The 20136-nt window shown below is 43.6% G+C and overlaps 1 protein-coding gene across 1 annotated transcript in view; it reads right to left on the minus strand.

Moving 5' to 3' along the window:
- CLDN10 (claudin 10) overlaps nucleotides 1-19888 on the minus strand; it is a gene marked incomplete at both ends in the record, with an annotated part of 55311 nt that extends 35423 nt beyond the window's left edge. Inside the window, one exon of the mRNA XM_080612979.1 lies at nucleotides 19741-19888. Coding sequence (XP_080469105.1) covers nucleotides 19741-19810 — 70 coding nt within the window. The remainder of the gene's footprint in view (nucleotides 1-19740) is intronic.
- Between the last annotated feature and the right edge of the window lie 248 nt (nucleotides 19889-20136).

The raw sequence follows: 20136 nt of genomic DNA on the forward strand, positions 1-20136 counted from the left end.
AATCATAAGTGGCTTTCTGTCCATGATACCCAAAGGGGTCTGCAGGGATCTGTGCTGAACCTGCTACTTTTTTGTCCTTCATTAGCATAGCTAGCGAACAGGAATTCTGTTACTGCTGGCAGAGCTACAGCAGAAGCTATTGAAACTATGTGTGTGTGAATTAAAGTATTCCCAACTCAGTCACATTACTTACAAGATTATTCCTATATACAAGATTGTTGTTTGTGCCTAGCTCCCTGGCAATCCCTGACCTCTCTGAGGGCAGGGGCTGCCCTAGATGCCATGGGTCACAGTGCTTCCAGCTAAGGCTCATCTGGAGTTGCCAGGCTTATGAAAGGAGTTGCTACCCCCCTTTAAGTGAGATATTATGCCTCAGACTTGCATAAACCCAGATTAATTACCTCAGTTTTAGTGTATACCTTTTCACTGGTATTGCTAAGGGAAGCTAGAAGCGGATTAACCAGTGCTGGGTGTAAGTTTAAACTTTAATGACATATGTTAGCATCCAAGGGTTATGCAAGATAGTATTTCAAATAAAATGTATAAACATTTGATGATGTTTTACGTGTTGTGGAAATTTCGCTGGATTTGCCTACTCTTTCATGTCTTAGTCATAATTGGTCTGAACATCCTAACAAGATGGCTTTAGGTTTTTACTAATGAAGCTTTGAATCTCTAGAAATAGGAGTTAAAAACATAGAAAATAACCCAAACAAACAACAAGGTTCACATTTCTGGGCATTTCAAGGACAAAAAGGATTATTCAATGTAAAAAGTCTCCTATTTCTAAGTAAAGTCCAGTTGAACATGCAAGCATAAAGAGCAAGAGGAATTGGAGTAGGAAGCAGCACCTGTGGCTGGGTAATGTGACACTTTCCTTTTTGTCTATAGGTGAGAAAAAATTTGGCTTTCTGTGTGCACAGTAATTTAAGGATCCCAAAATAAATTTTTAGACATATTTATCTCATAGAATGACATTAAAATATTTAATCCTGCCACCAAGACAATTATTGATGTATCTACATAAAATTCTTTCCCTAACGGTTGTTTGTTTTCACCCGCTCATGATACATACATGTTTTGCCCTAAGATGAACTAAGGCTTGATGTGAAACTCAGGAGCTGGAGAGGTCTGGTTCCAGTTTCTCATGCCTAACACTCTGCCTGTTGTGGGTTGCTACCTTCATTACCCAAAAGAGGAAGGTGCCCTCTGCAGACCCACAGGTGCTGCAGAGCAGTCAGGGGCCACCAAGCCCCCAGCTACTGCTGTCATAAGTGTGATTTCCTGTCCAGCGGTCACATCGTAGTATACAGTTTTGGCTCCCGTCTGATTTCTGTGTGTGGTCTGACTGGACATTTTGATCCTTTTCTTCAAGACGCCGAGAACTGTAAGCCATAAAACACTTGAGAAGGAGAGCTGGGGTGCTGTACCTCCTTGACTGTAACAGAAATGATCCCAAGCTGGGAAATGGAGCAGTGACTGGTGGTGTAACTCCCAGCACCCTGCAGGAACAGCTTGACATAAAGCCCACAAACCACATCAATCCAAAGGATATTTTCCTTTTGCTTTTTGTGAAGCAGCATGAACAAACAAGCTTGATCTTCTTCCACCTCCTTCTTCCTCCTCCTTCCTCCTCCTCTTTTAGAAACCTATCCACTTCCTTTGAAGTTTGGTCCCTAGATCATAAACACTTTGGGACAGAGCTGTACTTTGTGTTCCGTGTTTGCACAGTGCCAATTACAAGAGGTACTCCTAGAAGCCAATAATAATAATAAATAATAAACACTGTTCCGGTTTCAGTGCTTCCTGATAAGTGCAAACAGAGCACAACGCCTGTGTCTGGTTCCTTTGTGGAGCACTGCATGAGATGTAATCCCCCAAAAATGTGAGTATAGCTGACCATCAGCAGAGCAGTGAAAGTATCACATGAAGCAGATTCAGATTCACAAATTCCCTAAGCACCCTATGGAGGAATATTTTTCCTTCTAGTCCTTGTTAGTTCTAAAATCTGCACAGCCTTTCCGATGCAAATACAGTACTGACTTCAGTTTGCTCCTTTAAGAGAAAGTCCACAACATTATTGCTGGAATTAAATCATAGATATGGAATTCAATAGTATACAAGTTACCGTAAAAGGAAAGTAATGTAAGTCAAACTTTAGCACTTCTATTTTCCACATTACCAAACCTTAACAAGGGTCCTACATTTCCATGGAAATGTGAGATTTCTCTGCTTTGAGGATATTCCACTGAAGAATACACATGTGAAGTTTGTTCCCTAGTCTCTTTTTGGAGGAATGTGGTGTGTGCGCACAGGGGCGATGGCTTGTCCTTTCTTGTATATGCATGTGGAATGCACCATTAGTGAATAAATGTGACAAAAGCTGTTACTAAGGGACATGGTAAGAGACGAGCATTTTTAGGTTTTGGGAGAGGCCTCTCATGGAAACAAGTGCTCAGTAATGGAAAGGAGAAATCCTGTCTCTGAGAGACCTCTCTAAGACTGCTTCTGTGAGGAATCCCATCATCAAACTGAGCTGAAATGCATTAATTGCTTTAATGCTTAGGCATGGGTCCATACTCACGCCATCCCTTGCAGGTCTCCTTGGACAGGATCATCAGCTGCCCTTGGCATAGGGAAGACTGGAGAAGGACAAGGTGGCCGTGGCTGCGCAGGAAGGGAGTGACGGCACTGGCACAATGAAATTTGAGATGGAAGGACTGTGGGAGACTCACATAAAAGCTGTGAGACTCGATGTATCTAAATGCAATTCTGAGTAAAGGAGAATCTGCCCCTGAACCCTTCCAGACTTGGTTTCAGAGGCTCAGGCAGCGGGAGCCAGTGAGAACTGCATCCTTTATGCACAAGGCCAGTTAATCTGATTACTTATCTGAGGTTAGGCACCCAAAGAGTAATATTTTGGACTGAGATAGCCGTTATTGGGAAACAAACACTAAATAGATAAAAAAAGTTTCCTCACAACATTTTTAACTCTCTCAACCCATTTAAAAGCAATGCTTCTTTCTTCCCACAAGGTGCTACCAAACATGATAGCAGTGTGACCAGGCACATGGTCGTCTTCTTCTCATGGCTACTTCTCCCCTCCTGGGACATGGGTCCTTTGTTGGACTGACAGGCATCCCAAGGGGTGGTGTAAGGAGGACACTGGTAAAAGAAGTAGGTTTAATAAAGTATTTTATGTGAAAATAACGATTAATATATGAGCTAGACATAAGGATAACTGGAACAGTTGTGAAGGTATTACTGTTATTGTTTTGTCTGTATATTAAGACAGAAAAAATTTAAAAGAGTTCAGGTTGTTTGTGTTTCTTAGACCTAGTAAGATTACTTAAGGCAACATGTTACCTTATCCCACCTCATGTTGCCATGTGCTACACCCCACACACCCCCAATTTTTGTTGTTGTTGCAGTAGAATGTGATATCTATAAACTTACCCTGACATTTTCTTTTTGAAATATTTGTCAATACATTTTTAATAGGTCCAAGTTCTGTTTGCCTGATTCAGTCTGCGTCTGCTGTAACTCCATCAAAATGTGCGGAGTTTCCCTGGCATCAAAGCTATAGCAATTTAGGAATGACTCAGGCTTTGAATTTCTTGGATTTTGCTAGTAGGAACTTGGAACCAGCAATGCAAAAATTACTTCTAATCACATCTGTAGATCCCCTTTTACTTCCAAAGATGCAATCTTCACCATCACATACTCTGGAACAGAGCACTTGCATTCATGTTTAGAAGCTTAATTATGCATCAATTACATGGGGGAATTTTAAATAAGATTTTCAGATCCTTTTGTTTCATGGCTTTGACTAAAAACATTCTGTTTATTTTGGTATCGCTCTCTTAGCTGGCATGACTGATTTATCTGATGACTAATTTATTTGACTCCAGCCAGAAATATGCTGCCAACATTTCAACAAAGGGCTCTTTTGGAAAGGGTTTATATTGTCTCAATGCATTCTAACTATTAAATGCTTTATGAAAATGTCCATTGATACCCAAGAGCTGCCTGGCAATGAGACAAAGCCTTCAACAACTGAGCTTAACCAGCCCTTCCTCTTGATTAGCCTTTTTGCCCGCTGTAACTAGTTCTCCGCCAGCCTGGTATTAATGAAGCATCTTTGAAGAAGGATAGGATTATTTCTGCACAAGGAGAATGTGGGATAGCTTGACTTCATGCATGTGTGTGGGTGCACAGAGCATGTTTTATGTAAAAGCTCTATCGAAACAATAAATAGCAGGCTTAGTTTTTGAAATAACTGGCATTACCTCTTGCATGAGTGAGATCCTGGCTGTCAGTGAATGCTTACCAGAGACTTGTATCGCATACTCATGCCCATCACTATGGTTAAAGAGGAATGTGGTTTTTATTGGGGCATCTAGCCTGTGTGAAAAGAGAGGGCAAAAGGCTTTGTACATCAAGGAAGTTTGAGTCTGGTCAGCTAAAAGTCTATTCAATGAAGACCAAATACCATGGGATGGAGAGAAGCTCCTCAACCTGTGGTGACATTTTAAAGGCTTCAGTGCTTTACCCCTACAACAGCTTTCGGTGAAAGCATGGCTCTCTTTGAGCACAGACTGTGAGACAGGAGAGACGAGAAATATGGGGAAAATTAGCTGCAGAAGGAAAGAAGGAAATTGCTCTCCATGTGCATTCTGGCTTGGACTGAAAGCTGTGGGTATAAATTACATCCAAGTAATCTGAGGTAGTGTAGGATTCACCCAGAGGTATCTGCTGAGTCAGGGTGGGATTCAGTTGAGTCCTGCTGGTATGTCCATACCTTCACTAATCATCCATCTGCTTTACTGTCAATTAATTGGCATGTCTAGACTGATCCTCTGACAAGTGTAGATGTCTCCCAGAGATAAGATGGATCCTATCCTAGAAGGGGACAGGATCCCCTGTTCCTGTTTGACTATAAGGTGAACACAGGGTCACTACCTCACACATGGCATTTTACACCATAGATGCCTGAAGTGGTGTGGGATAAATCTTAAACCTATGCTTGAGATCCAATGCAGTAATTTTAGCACTTTATCTGTACCCAACTTCAGGTGCCTGATGAAGCAGTACAACATCTCCTAAGTAGGAAGAAAAGAGAACTATGGAACCCACACCATTCAACATTACTAATGTATGACTCTGTTCTGTACACAAGATTATAATCTCATGGCAAATCTCAGCTGTTAGAGAGAACATGAAGCTTATTCAAAGCATTGCCCTTCCTGCCAGCCTTGCTTGACTCTTCCCTGAGCTGGCCACTAACTGAATGTTCTTTGTTCAGATTCCAGTCTAAATGATGATTTTAGTTGATGCAAGATTGTACAGTTTCAGTACTTCAAGCATTTTGGCCTATGTTGTCTCCCTGCCTCCTCTATTTTGGGCTGTTTCAGATATGTTAGGAGAGTATCGTTTTGCAGTGAAAATAGCACAGAGAAGTGAAAAGGGATGAATGTGAGTGTGCTGCCTTTGTTTAGGGCTGTAGATCTCTTATCAATATCTAGGCCAAATCGTGGGCCAACCTTTGCGGACCGAAATTCACTAAAAGACTTTTGTAGACCGAAGGCTACTAACAACTGGACCTTAGATACTTCATACATTGCATTTTGTGAATTACAGCTTTCCACCTAAGCATGCTGCAAGCGGGAATCCAAGAGAGAAGAGATGAGGACATCAGGAGGACATTTCACTTCTGGCAGCTAGAACTGACCACAGGGTGTGAGGCTGGGCTGCTTCAGACAACCAGAGAGTAAAACAACCACAGAGTAATGAAATTAAACTAAGGGTTAGAGGTAAGCTGTCCACAGACAGACAAAAAAGGACAGTTGTTTTTGGGGTAGAATCTAAAACTGCTAATAGTCTTTGTGATAATCCAAGCTCACCAGGTCCTATGGTATTGCCACTGGACATGGGGAACTGATTGTGCTCTTCCTGTTTGAGACCCTTTTATATATATTTGGAGGATATTTTCATACCTACAGTCAGTCTACTCTTCATTAGACTAAATAGTCTTAACTCTTCAGTCTTTCTTCATTGGTCATGTTTCATAAACTTAGGGGATTCTAGCTGCTTTTATCTGTGTGCTCTTTCGGAGTTCTCTGCATCTCGCTTCAAGTGTAGTACCCAAACTGGACACAGTACTGCAGCAGAGGCCAAGCAGACACTCTCTCAAGCTATTTTTCATAAAGACTTGCCTTTTTTTTTTGCAACATGGTATAATCTATGTGTCATGCACTGCCAGCTGAGAGGATCCTGGATATGGGGACAGTGGATATCCTGGATAGTGGATTGATCCCTGCTGGTCCACCTACACAGACCTGATACCTGATTTGAAGCTTGTGGGAATTTTTTTCTATTGCGTTCCCAGTAGGTTGTTTAGAAGGGAGAAGGTAGATATTTTGGGGCAAAAGAGGGGTTGGCTTATAAAAACTTCACATCACTTGAGCAACAGTACTGGGTCAGACATAGCACTGAACTAATTTATGATCCTGTCTCTGCTAGTGGCATGAAGGAGACAGTAAGGCTGCAAAGATGTGGAGAAAAGGGAAAGAAAAGAAATAAATCCATTTAGAAAATATTGCTGTTGGTAGAACTGAGTGAAAGCAGATGTAACCCAGTGAACTTCAGAGCTTGAAGTAATGTTATTGAGAAAAGTGAGCAATGCCAGTGAAAAAATTTCTGGCTCTAAAAATTATTTTATATGACTCATGCATAATAGAAATTAGTCTTGTTTGGAAGCAGAGTTTTCCTCATCATTTTTTCTTCTCTTAAGTGGCAACTCAGAAGCCTTTAACACCTGATACAATTTTATGCGTCCTAGTTTGTCTCCCTTGTCAGCAGTACTTTCCCTCCAGTGTTATGAACCACAACCATCTTGCTGCAAGGCCGTGTGAACAAGCAGGCACAATACGGAACTCTGATGCTGGACACAGATGTTTATTTGAAATGACTCAAGGTGGTAAAACTGCAAAGGACAGGTGGTTGGGAACACTCAGACTCCTCAAATAAGATCCCCCGCTTTTTATTTTGATTAAAATGCCAGAAGTTTTTGGAAATGATCCAGTTTCTCCCAGTTGAGTGGTTAGCCTTTGCTGAGATTGTGGACAACTTGGGCCCAGTTCCTCTCATACTGAAACTGGTGGCCGAATTTCCAACCCCAGGTCAAGGCAGAGTCTTGAACCTCCCAAGCTCATTTTCTACTTCCCTAATGATCTGCTTCCATCACGCTGTCTGATGTATTTTGGGTGGCTGTGGCCTATGTGTTTCATCCAGAGCTCTTTTGCCTCTCCGTGGCCCAGCTGTCATACACCAGACTCACTTCCCTTGGCTGCAAGTCTTTTGTCTCCTTGAACACTGTTCCCAGAAAAGAGGAGTGGAAAATAAGGCCATTCCTATCTCCCTGACTCCACTTTCACTGAGGCACATCTGAGTCTTGCACACTTAGAAGTTCCTAATGGAGTGCAAGTCCTATCAGCTGACCCAGACAACCCGTCATGCCTGTGCTTGCCCTTAGGTCTCTGCAGTAGCTGGAGCAACCACCACACTACAGCACAACTAGCGAATGGCCTTAGCAAGCACCTACATATTTGCCTATCATTGCAAACATAAAAATAATAATACAGATCTGTGGGATGTGGGGTGGTGTGGAGTATCTCTTATCAACAGGGTCCACAAAACTCTTTCTTTTGTTTATAAGGAACTGCAGACCAGAGATGCCTGGATTTGCAGACAGGAAGGGTGAGGGGGGAAAACACCCCACTTGTTTTCTCCTTTTAGCAACAACATTTCTCTTAAACTTAACCAAAGAAGGCAGGGAAGCCACTTGGCAAACAGACTTGTGTTAAGTACCTTGGCTGGAAATGTTTATGCTTGTTCCTGTTAACACACACAGCGTTCTGCTCCGTGCGTGCGGAGTGGAGGGAGGGGAAGGGCTCACCACCCAATGCAGCCATCCCTCTCACAGACCAGGGCGCCCCTGCTCCACATGTCTGATCAGGAGTTTGCCCGCAGACAGAACTTCTGCCTGCAGGCAGCTGCCTTCAGCTGCCTGTATCTCCTTCTGCCTCTCTCCCTGGCTGTGTCGACATAGCACTTTGGGAGGGACCACTGCCAGCAACCAGGGCAGGAGAGCTTCACTACTCAGAAGGAAGCTGACTGAGCCATGGGTTGAGGGTGTCCACATCTCTGGTGAAGCCCAGGCCAAAGCATGGCTATGGCAGTGCAGGGTGTCCTAGCCACAGAGACCCAACTGGCCATTGACCCTCTGAGAGTAAGCCTTGTACCACAGTCTGGAAAGAGGCAGAGATGCACAGGTCTAGAGAAGCGCAATCTCTTTGCTCCCTGCTGCACCCCTGCACTGAACTGCACCATCTCCAACCACGCTGCGTCTCATTTGCTTTAGGGGAAGGTGGCTCTACTGTATGTGGCCTCCTGCTCCCCTAAGGTCACACGTTTCCAGCTTTAGATTATTTTTTTACCTTTGAGTATTCCACCTTCCACCTCAGCTGAGCTCCCTATGCCTCCTGAAAGGAGAAACCCATCTCAAACACCTACACAGAGGCAGTGGTAATGGGCTGGTCCCTCTACAGCCTGTGCTGTTCAGTGTCAGAAACACAAGAGGAGCCACGTGGTGGTCTCAGCTGGAGATGCCCTTGGGACAAAAGGGCTGAGGGAGAAAAGCAAAGCAGATGAATGCCGTGGGGCTGGCAGGGGTTAGGTTATGCAGGATAGCCATGCTGTGCTCACAGTGCCTTGGGCCGTGACCTCCCTAACAGCGCCTGGTGAGCAGTGCCAGCCTGCGGTGCTTGCTCAGCCTCTGGGACCGTGGGGTGAGAAGCCCTGGCTGCTGTCCTCTGGCTGGGAAGGCAGGAGTCTTTCTGACTCAGCAGACACTGACCCGAATCTCTGGCAGGGAGGACAGCAAGCTTTCTGCCTTCCACCCGTATCTTGCGCCTGGCTGTGGTGAGTGCCCTTGTTTTAAAAGTCTAGGTCCAGGGCTCTGACAAGGCCAGGGGGTGACGGCTCAGCTTTTTGGTCAGGCTGTATCACTGTTTCCACAAATCCCACCTCTGCGTACACCCAGTATGCAAATATCTGTAGCCTAGCAAGATGACTCCCATCATCAAGGAAGCTGAAGAAGCTTTGGCTTTTGCACTGAAAGGTCATATTTGCTTAAATCTGAACAGGGATGCACGCATGAGGGTCAAAAACCTCCTTGCTTGCCAGCCCTGCACCAAGTTAGGCAAATAGGTCTGCTCGATGGGGTCCTGAGCTTTGCTGCACACAGAGGCACAAGAGTCACAGACACTTGAAAATGCTGAATTCCTGTAAAGAGCTGAGTTTCTAGGGAAAATGTTAGGTAAGGATGACACTGGAGGTTTCATAATAGCCACTAAGTAAAGCAAAACAACTTGTGGTATGAAAATGTTGAAAGTTAGAGTAAATGAAAGCAAAATTGTCTGTTGCATTGGTTTCGCTAGAATATAATTCTATCATGATTTGTAAGGTGGATTGTTTCCTTTAAAAATACGCTATTGAAAAGCCAGATGCCATTAATGATTATTTAGTTAATTAATTTATATCTTTTCCCCACTTTGTGAGATAACTGCTTCTGTTATTAACAAAAGGTGGCTGACTCAGGGCCCAGTGTGTCTTGTGATAATTGCTTGCGTTGGAATGCCAGCCTGGGGCAGCAGCTTGGGCTTGTGGTGGGCTTGTAGTGGGCTTGCAGTGGAGAATGTGTTAATACCTCTGGCAAGTCCTGTTCTCCTGGTCACCCAATGAAACCCTGCACTGAGATACAGTTAATGAGTCACTTTCACTGTTTCTTAGTGGCTGGGGTTTGGTTTCTGCTTTTGCTGCTTACAGGATGAAATATCAATAGAAAGGCTTTTATGTGACATTCCGTGTTATTGTTCAGAAATTCATTTGTGAAGAAGGAAAAGGCAGTCTCCAAATAACAGAAGATTTTGGCGGATTTCCATCTGCAGCGGAAATTCAGAACTTCTGAGCTCTCATTTCCTCTGGAAATATGAATCAGTGTGCGTTGCCCTGACTATGAGCCCGAGACACATCTTTGTGTCTGCTGGTATCTTCAGAAGAGTAGTCCCACATGCAAAATAATAATGAGTATAAACATTGGTAGAGCAGACCTTGTAGAATTATTAGCATATATTATTATGACAGGAAATTCATGAGAATCTTCTATATATTCAATTTTGCTTCTCATTTTGACTGTCAGGTTATGCAATTGTACTCTTTCAAATACCAGTAGAATCTACAGAATTAAATTCTGGGAAAATTTGGAGCTAGAAGGGAAATTTTGGAGTCTAACTTAAAATAATATTATAAAATAAGATCAACCATATAGTTGATGGTGTACAGTATTAAAATCTCCTATATGGAAGTCATGATTTATGGAAAATGGTTCAGCAGTGGATCATAAGTCTTAGCATAGGATGTGGATTTAAGAAAATGCTATCTTTAAGCAGATTAACCCTGAGGATGTGTTTTACCAGAGCTTGGTTAATTACCTCCAGACTAACATATGTTTTCCTTAGAATAGTTAACACAGTAAAAAAAGAGATGTAGTTGTAAAGTGATCACATCAGCAGACCGTTGGGTATGATCTGTAGGAGCTTTCAATGCCTCTGCTTTGCTACTTGTTTCAGATCCTTCTTTAGAAATATAAGGCGCAAATGTGTGGGTGACCGTTACAAGGTATTTAAGGTGCAAGAGGAATGAAATGTTCTCAGGAGACTTGTCATGCACCTGGATTTCAATATTTGCTTTGCTGAATTGAGACCATCAGTGTTTAAGTTCTAGAATTCTTAATATTTGAGCAGGCAACAGTGTTTCCCAGCATCCCATAAAAGTAGAACAAGAATCTGGCTTTCCAGCTTTCTCTCCAAGCTAGCATATTCACCCATTTTCTGACAGTCCTGCACCTGGCATGAAGTAGAAACCCTTGTTCTACGGGTCCATCCTATTTAGCCACCATCCTTATTCTGGGGTGACTTCAGATAGCTAAATGACAGTTTTAGGGTCTACAGTACCAGATTCTGGTAGATATCTGTTCAGTGTTATTGGTTATCTGTGCCACCTCATCAATGGACGTTTTAACATCTTTGGTTTCCTTTGGTCCTGGTTTCATGCCTTTCGTTCATTTCTCTCTGACAGAAAGCACCCCTTGGAACAGGAAGACTTTGCTGGTTTATTATTAACAGTGAAACTAATGAAGGTTTGAACGCTTGGCTTTGTGACTTGAATTTTGTTTTGAATAGATGTATGTTTTTTTTAAAAAAAAAGGATAATAAGAAGATTTAATGGCACAAACCCATTACTAAATCCTGAATACCATCAAAATGGAGGTGCTGCTTCTTCACTTTGATAGTGAAATGTCATCGGAAGTGCCCCTTTCCTTGCCAGGTACCCCACTGCTGGGTTTGTCCATCTCATATATTCAGTTTGGGACCCTTCTCAGCTGCCCTGCTTCCAGTCCTCTGCCTCACCTACTGCACCTTGGCTGCTCGTCCATATGCTAGGATCATTTGGTCAGCAGCTCCATGAGCAGCTACAAGGCTGTGCTGGGCAAATGAGGCAATGAGGGGCACAGAGTAGGAAAAGAAATTGTCCTTGCGCATAACAGAACCCTGCTTTAAGGCACAGCCATCAGAGCTGATGTGCTCTCTTCTGTGTTAGCAAACGCATCCCTGGAGAGGAAAGCCATGCATGAGCCCTGGGCTTCATTGTCTAGTCTGTAGAAAGAAGGCTGTGTGGATGGCAGGCGTCTGTTGGGCACAGCCAGAGGTCCCTCACAGTACTGGGACCAGGACTGAGTCAAGGAATAAGTGCCTTAAAAAAGTGGTAATCTGAAGCCCTCAGTTAACACCCCTGGTAGCACCACTGCTTCAAGCATTCAATTTCATTTGAATCAGTGAAACACCCAAGAAGATACATCGATCAGCCTCTAAACCGCCAGTGAGTCCCATGGCACCCACTCCAAGGAAGGCTTGTAAGGATAGCCAGACACTACAGGACTTGATGTGTGTGGGATATGGAGGGGAATCCCATGTGCATAGTTCTATTAAAATAGCTGCACCCATTGAGCATCCTGCTTGATACTGTAAAACTATATGTAAGAACCATGAGACATAGAATAACACCTGCACTGAGGGATTTAATACCCCTATTGCCTCATAGCAATTTGCTTTCTCTACCACACTGGCACTTAACTCACACTTGCCCAGCCCACTCCATATTGTATCCACAGGAGGGATTTTTATGTACATGTATTTTTTCTTGCAGTTTCTCACCTCATGACCATTGGCTACACTTATTCCCTCTTACCCGTTCTCAAGCTACTTGTTGCTCAGCCTCTCTTCCCCCTGCCCCTTGCACCACCCTCTGCAAATGTCCTATGTGCTAGAAGGCTGAAGATTTAAAATCTTAAATCCCAGCATCGTGAATTCTGAAATCATCAACTTTAATGATCTTTACTACAGTCTCCCTGTCTCACCCATCCACCTACCATGGCTGTTTTTGTCAGGTCTCCTCTCCCCTCCTGCTGCAGGGATTTGTAAAAATGAAATGGATTGTATCTCTGTAACTTTGAATGAAGCTCTGGTTGTAGCATGACTGCTAAAAAGATTAGAAGAGGTACATTGGCCTTAGGCTCCTCAGCACAAGCTAGAGGGAAGCTCCCCTTACCCACCCCAGTGCTCACAAGGCAGACCAGGGCACAAAACCTGTTTGAACAGAGGTATTTTAAGATGTTGGCTGCATACCAGTTACTGCTGAGTCCTATTCATCTTGCAGTACGCTCTCTGCTGCTATGTAGGAGTAATCAAAGAAAGCTAAAAGCAAAGTGGAGATAACAATCTATCCTGGTGTGAGTCTTAGAAGATGAAAGAGCTTTGTTATTAATGCCCCAATAACAAGCTTTGCATTCCCATCCTCACACCAGCTGCATAGGAACCCACACTAGCAAATAGCAGCACTTTACACCTTTCAGATTTCCTCACTGATTTTCTGCAAATGAAGACCACCTCTGGGGTGGTCTTCAGCAGGTCCACCAGGGAAAAAGCTGTAAGGATGATGGAAGAGAAGCACAGGCAGCATCACTCTTGTCCAGGCCTTGACAAAAGTGAAAAAGGTCTCAGCACTGTAACCTCTGCCCTTATACAGAGGTGGAAAGACAGAAGGCTTATAGCACAAAGAGATGCTATCAAATTGCCAGGGGTAAACAGGAGCTATGAAGGAGGGCTGGTTTACAATGCTTTGTGTTTTCCTGTAATCCTGACGATTTTAAAGCAGCGTCAGAGCCTGTCCTTTGTAAGCTGCCATCAGTTCCTCCAAAACTGTTAGCTGCCTGTGAAAGCCCTCACTCTCAGTGTTTTCCAGCTGGCCCCGACCAGTCTAGTCCTGCAGTTCTTGGACTCCCTTTATGTATCTTTCTGGCTGCAGATGCCTCAGTAGGCACACCTCTTCCCAATTTGCCCTATAGCTCTGGACTATTCTGGTTCCAGGAACTGGCCAGAGCTGGGCAGTCTTCATAGTAACTAGCATTGTGGTTTAGCATTCATGAATTTTCAGAGCTTATAGATTAAAATCTTAGAAACAAAGAGCTTGAAGAAAAAACAAAGTTTAGCAGCAGAATTCCTTCTGAGCCACTTCAAAATCCCTAACCTATATTTCAGCTCTGACATCCAAAAATCCAGGTTTCAGAGAGCTGTCCTGCCTTGTAGGGGATTCCTGGGCTCTGGATGCTTCTTTTGGAAATTACCACCCCTATGGAAGCCTCGGGTTTTGCTCTGGATCTACGGCAAAGCTGCTGCTGGAGCTTTCTGGGGAAAGATCTCTTGGATGCTTGGGAGTTAGCCCCCTTCTTCGGTTCGTATCTGATCTGCCAGGGGCTGCTAGGTCAAATGTGACTCTCTGCTTCATGAGTGGCCCTTCTGCATATGAATCAATTCCTTTCCTTACTTGAAAGCACCCTAAATAAGATGCACTATGTCTCAGACAACTCCTACCTGGGCTGAACTGTTTCATTTACTTTCTCCTTTCACTTTTGGGGGTGAGGGGAGGGGAGAGTGTGCAATATGACAGATTCCGAAAACATTTGCTGTATATTGTCATGGTCAGGATGTTTTTTGACCTCTACTGCATTACCAGCTTCCTCTAGGGATCAAACTTGTGCTTCAGGCTATCTTGTTTGAGGGGAGAGCAGACTTAGTCATCTAATATCAGAACAGAGGCCACAAGCATGGAAAAAGTCTTGCTACAATCGAGAGGCAAACTGTGAGAGCAGAGAACCTTTCATTACCAAGATTTAGCACCCCATTTCCCTGCGTACGCAAAAATACCCATGCTGGAATCAGCATTTCAGTCTGTTGACCCTTCTTCCTGCTGAGAAATGGAAAGTACTTTGGAATTAAGCCATAAAACTCTGCGAGGAATGCTGGCCATGTCTCATGGTCACCGTTCCCAAATATGTGCTATTGATTCTAGCATCTATTTCTTCTTATATTGGTGCAACTTTGCCAATGCTGGTTTGACTATTTTTTTTCCCTAAATTAGCAAATGGATATTGTATTCAGAAAAACTGAACAGAGGGGCAGCTCAGCCTGTCAAACACAAATCAACCATGCCTCCCCTCGGTTAGTGCTTTTCCTAGAAGGATTTGCTTGCTACGGGAAATTTCTCAAGTCACAGTTATACTCTAACCTCAATATCAGATCACTGTGACTCTGTCACTTTAACTACTTGCAGTATCCCTCAGCAGATCCTTCTGTGGCTAGCCATCAGCTTGAAGAAAACCTCCCTGATGGATTTCAGGGAGACCTGATAGCAGCCTTCTAGTACATAAAGAGGGTCTACGAAAAACAGAAGAGGGACTTTTTAAAAGGCATATGGTGATAGGACAGGGGGAAACAGCTTTAAACTGAAAGAGGAAAGATTTAGATTAGACATTAGGAAGAAATTCCTTGCCATGAGGGTGGTGAGGCACTGGCACAGGTTGCCCAGAGAAGCTGTGGCTGCCCCATCCCTGGCAGTGTTCAAGGTCAGGTTGGGCAGGGCTTCAAGCACTCTGGTCTAGCGGAAGGTGTCCCTGACCACGGCAGGGGGTTTAGAACTGGATGAGCTTTAAGGTCCCTTCCAGCCCAAACCGTTCTACGGTTCCATGAATTCTCCTTTCTGGCTGACGGCTGCTGCCGTTCACCCCTGGATGACGGCCCAGACCTCTCCCCTTTCAACCTCTCGAAGGTGCAGTGCTGATACTCTGCCGCGGCTCTGGATACAGTGAAACGGTTCCTCTCCCGTGGCCGCCCACCGGTGCAGGCCGGGGCCGCTGCCTTGCCAGGACAAGGGCAGCCTGCGTCCCCTGCCAGCCAGCCAGCACGGCCGGCGCTCCCGGGGGCCGCGCCTGCAGCACCATGGAGAGAGGAGCGGCCCGCAGCCACCGGGACGGGACGGGCAGCGGGCGAGGAGCGGGCGAGAAGCAGGCAGCTAGCGGGCAGTGGACAGAGACTGGGCAGGGAGTAGATGGGGAGCGGAGCAATAGGCAATAGGCAATATTGCAATAGGCGCGCATGGGATATAGAGGGCAGCAGGGAGCAGCAGTGAATTCTGTAGTCCCAGCCCTCACTCAGCCTGCCCCCCATGTAACCCCACTTGTGTACAGAGCAGTGGCGTAGGCCACTGGGGGATATAACGCTAAGCTAATAGGCTCAGATGAAGCCTGGCCTTTAGTGCCACACAAATATGTGACTGGCTCTTTGTTGACTGGCAGCAGTCAAATTGATAGTGTGTTTTTCCCGGCAACAAGTTTTTCTCTAGTGAGGAACACTCTCATGTCAGTCCCTTCCTGCTCTGGGTTGGGCTCTCTGGGAAAGTTGCCAGTGTCACCCTGAAGCATGTCTGGAACTGCTCTCCACACCCCAGTGAACTCAAACGGTGCTTGCCTATTCATGGCTGTTCTGGGTACAGGTGCTACAGTAGTAGTTGTCTTGTTTCAGCTTCCTTCCACCCCTTAGCTGCATTACAGTGGCTGCTTCATGAAATGGCAGCTCTGCATTTGTCTGCTGATGTGACCCAAAATAGCTGGGCATTGGCTTTCCATATTGGCACCATCAGGATAGTGCTACTTGCCCCACTTGGCTCCATCAAAACAGGTATTAGCAGGACTAAGAGATGCCAGCAGAAGATCTGAGGCTCAAACAAGCAAAGGTTCGGGGAAGCACATTTATTCTACTTTCTGGTACACCTCCCTGAATGCATGGCATGGAAAACCAGGGAGTGCAGAGGAGTCATGAAACAGCATCATAGGCCTGGCATGCAAAGTGCTGGAGAAATTGTTTGAAGAAACCTAGTAGCTGACCTGACAGACTAGGGAAGTGTCATAGGAAAGGGATGTGGGCACAATTCAGTTTGGTAGATACACTTCTGTATTTTATGTGAACGAAACGGTTCTCTGCAGCATCACCAAAAGCAAAATACCTGAATAAAGTGTCTAAGCAGTGCCAGACAACTAAAAGCTAGTTCTTGTAAAATCTGGAATTGTTGGAATTCAAGATGATAAACATGAGAGGAATGAGAAGAGAGGCAACCACCGCCTGGGGGGCACTGACTCCAGTGGAGTCAGGAGCTTCAGTTCCCAGGCTTGCTCTCTGAAGGGTCTTTGTGGGTCTTTCTTACTGATAAGCGGTTAACCAGAGGTTAGTGGTTTTCTTAAACAATATCGTGTCTCTGCCAGTTTGAATTTCTGGCTAATGCCATGTGACATGTATGCAATGGGCCCTTGGTTTTGATCATGCAATTTCCATAAGTATATCTGGTGCACTGATAATCATAACCAATTTAACTGAAGAGACAAAGTTCCCAGATAATATTTAGCTTCAAGCTTGCCATATTTGCGTCAGATCTGATGAATGACTTTGCTGCATACTTCTCCCAGAGCAGATGACTTAATAAAAGATACTGCTTCTTCCCACAGGCATTGCCTTAAATGACTGTAGTTACAATGCTATTACTATTGGTGCTACAGTAAATGAGCCGTATTCCATGATCTTTCACCTGAACGTTTCGGTCACTGCAGCAGAGTCCACTGCAGCTGTACGTGTGAAGGTACGTGTACATTTGGCAACTGCTCAGATCTTCTGGACACTGTTAGCAGTGTGGCTGTGCTAACCCAGACATTCAGAAACACGAACGCCTCAAGATCTGTAGGTGGGCTGGGCTGCAGAACCTGAGCTCTTACTGTCTTGGCTATGCTCCTATCTGCACAACCAGTCCTTTAGCTGAAAGTCGGTTCTGGTAAATACCTGCATACTGCCTATAACTGCAGGGTAATCCTGCTCAAAGAAAGACCTCTGGAGTCCATTTTTTGTTTACTCTGATTTGAACAGGGGAAAAAAAACCCTTTAAACTTCCTATAGCTTAGGTAAAAGCCTCTCTTGCAAAATCCTCCCAAAAGTGCAACCAAAACTTTAATAATCAAATGAATCTGCTTTGGAATAGAAGTGACTCATGTTACTTACTGCTAATGCTTTCTGTGCAGTAAGCTGAAGATGGATAAGTAGGAATAGAGTGAGGAGCTTGTGTAACAGAGTTATCTTTGGCTATAAGACAAATTGCCAATAGATTCCATGAAATCATAAACATGCAAAAGAAGAAGTTATATTGCCAGCCCACCCTGACATCACTATGCCAGTAATGATGATATATTGAGACTCGGAGGACAGAGATGGGAGTTTGTCACTTCTTTAATCTGAATGTTTTATTGTTTTACAATGTAGGACGGAGTGAGAGTGCAAATCTCTTTCCCTGTTGAACTCTTGTTTCCACTGGATTACCAGGAGTTTATGTTTAGCAGGTTTTCCAAACAAAATACCTCTTAGTGTTTATGCTACATGTAACATTACCCTTGGCTGGTGCATGCACTGGCAGGTTAAAATTAGATTTCCTAAATGTCAGTGCAGCAGCTTGTTACTCTCTTATCTTAACAAAAGTGTGCTACTTTAATTTGTTGTGAGTTTCTTGTCGATGTTACCTTAACAGCAAGTAAGAAAAATCTCACTCAAAAGCTTAAGTATGTATTTAAATGATATAAAATGATAGTAACAATACAAAGTGGCAAATGGATTACTGATTACAGACTACATATTACAGAACTGATTATTCTGAAAGCAGCTTTTGTACTACTAGTAATAACAATAATGGCAATTTCTAGCTAACTGAAGTACTTAACACTGCTTTAAACAAATTTTATCATATGTGCCTAAGAGGAAGTGTTAATTTTTTTCTTTACATTTCAGTGGAAATAATGCATAAAGGGTTATTTGCAAAGATAGAATATTTCCTTTTAAAGCATATGTGTTAGTTTCTACGGCTTTTAAGTTATTTTTGATGAACAGCATTCTTAAAAGAAATAAAACTATTCACATCCATTTACATCTCTCACATGTGATTTGTGATGGTTTGGAGCAGGGCGTGATAAAATGTGTACTAAAATGATGCTGAGTTTTATACTAAAATCCTCTGCAGATGTAAGAGTCAATCTTTATGTCCCAGCACTCTGTTGTAGCAGGGGCATGAGAGGCGAGAAAAGGTATGAATTGGTAACATCCCCATGTTTCCAGGTTTCCTCTTGTGTGTGAGGGGGGTTGTGTGTGTGTGTCTATGTAATATCGGAATAACCATACAACAGTACATATTATATCTCATTCAGCCACTGGCTATTAATATCTTAGAATTGTGCTTCTTTCTGGTCTCACAAACGCTTCAAAAGACTGGCTCTGCCTAGACAGGATTTCTCTTCTGGTTTCCTAAAATACCAGTGTCTTAATCCGTTTTTTCCTACTCTAGCCTGACTCCATCTTGCTTGTGTGCTGCACATATCCAGGAGAGAGCAGTCCCCCTGCCCTTGTCCTTGTGAGTACTTGCGCAGTTTCACTGAAAACAATTATCTTGCCTACTGTCTCAATGCTGAACAGCAAATAGAAAGAAAACTCTTTCCATTTGCTGCTTTACACACAGAACAAAACAGAAAACACGTTGCGTAGTAAACTTTTAGTCAGTCCCTGTTGCTGAGAAAACCTGTCCCTGAGATAAGGCAAGAAGACCCTGTTTGTTTTTTCCTTTCTGATAGATGGCTTTCAAATCCAATGCTTTCCATTAAAATGGACATTCTGAAACAGCACATCTTTGGTCTTTAAAGTTAAATTATTAGCCTGTGATACAGCAAGTATATGCACGTGCACTTAATTCCCAGAACATGAATGTTTGCATGGTATTTGTGGACGTGGCTTTTTGCTATCTAATTTCCTTAGATACTAAAAAGAGTGCCGATAGCTGTCACAGAACTTGCTATCTTTCCTCCTCTCCTCATCCAGCAAAGAGGATGTTTATTTTTTGTGTGGAAATTAGAGCTGTAGAAGAGTTTAGTCCTCTGCTAGCAGTACTAATAATATATTTACTGGAACTTTGTCTGGTACACTTATCACATATTACCAACCACAGAGTACAGCTTACTGTCTTTCTTGGAATACATATCATTCCTGTAAAGTTGTATCTGGTAGTCTACCTACAATATCCTTTTACTCATCACAATGCTTTAATCATAATCTCTTGCACAAGCCAAAATAATCTTTTTCTCCTCAGGCTCACATCTCTCAATGCACACAGCTTTCCATATGATACAGTTAAATTACACTTACTTACCTTCTACTTTGAAGATAGTAAGGTGAGGTCTGCAGTGAAAAGCACCCAGTGCATTGCCGGCACAGTTCATCCAGAGACCCTGGAAAACCCAAGTTGCAGTGATAACAGATGATGCTCGACTAGTGACTTTCCACTCATTCGATGCAGTAGCAGCAATAGCAGCTCCTAGCCCACAGAAACAAAATATGAAAGCTATAATCTGTATTCCTAGCATGTTTCTCTGTAACCCAGGGACTTAATAATGCCACTGTGCGGAGAGAAAAGTACTTCAGTCATGTGAGTAAGCAAAAAGGCATAACATAAGCAAATTACACTTGAAGAAGTTCAGTAACACTTGCTATGGAAAGTTAATGTGCCTGAAAGAAATTGTCATGCTTGAGTGATTCAAGAAAGGCC

This window comes from Psittacula echo, assembly GCF_963264785.1.
Source record: "Psittacula echo genome assembly, chromosome: 3".
Lineage (NCBI taxonomy): Eukaryota > Metazoa > Chordata > Aves > Psittaciformes > Psittacidae > Psittacula > Psittacula echo.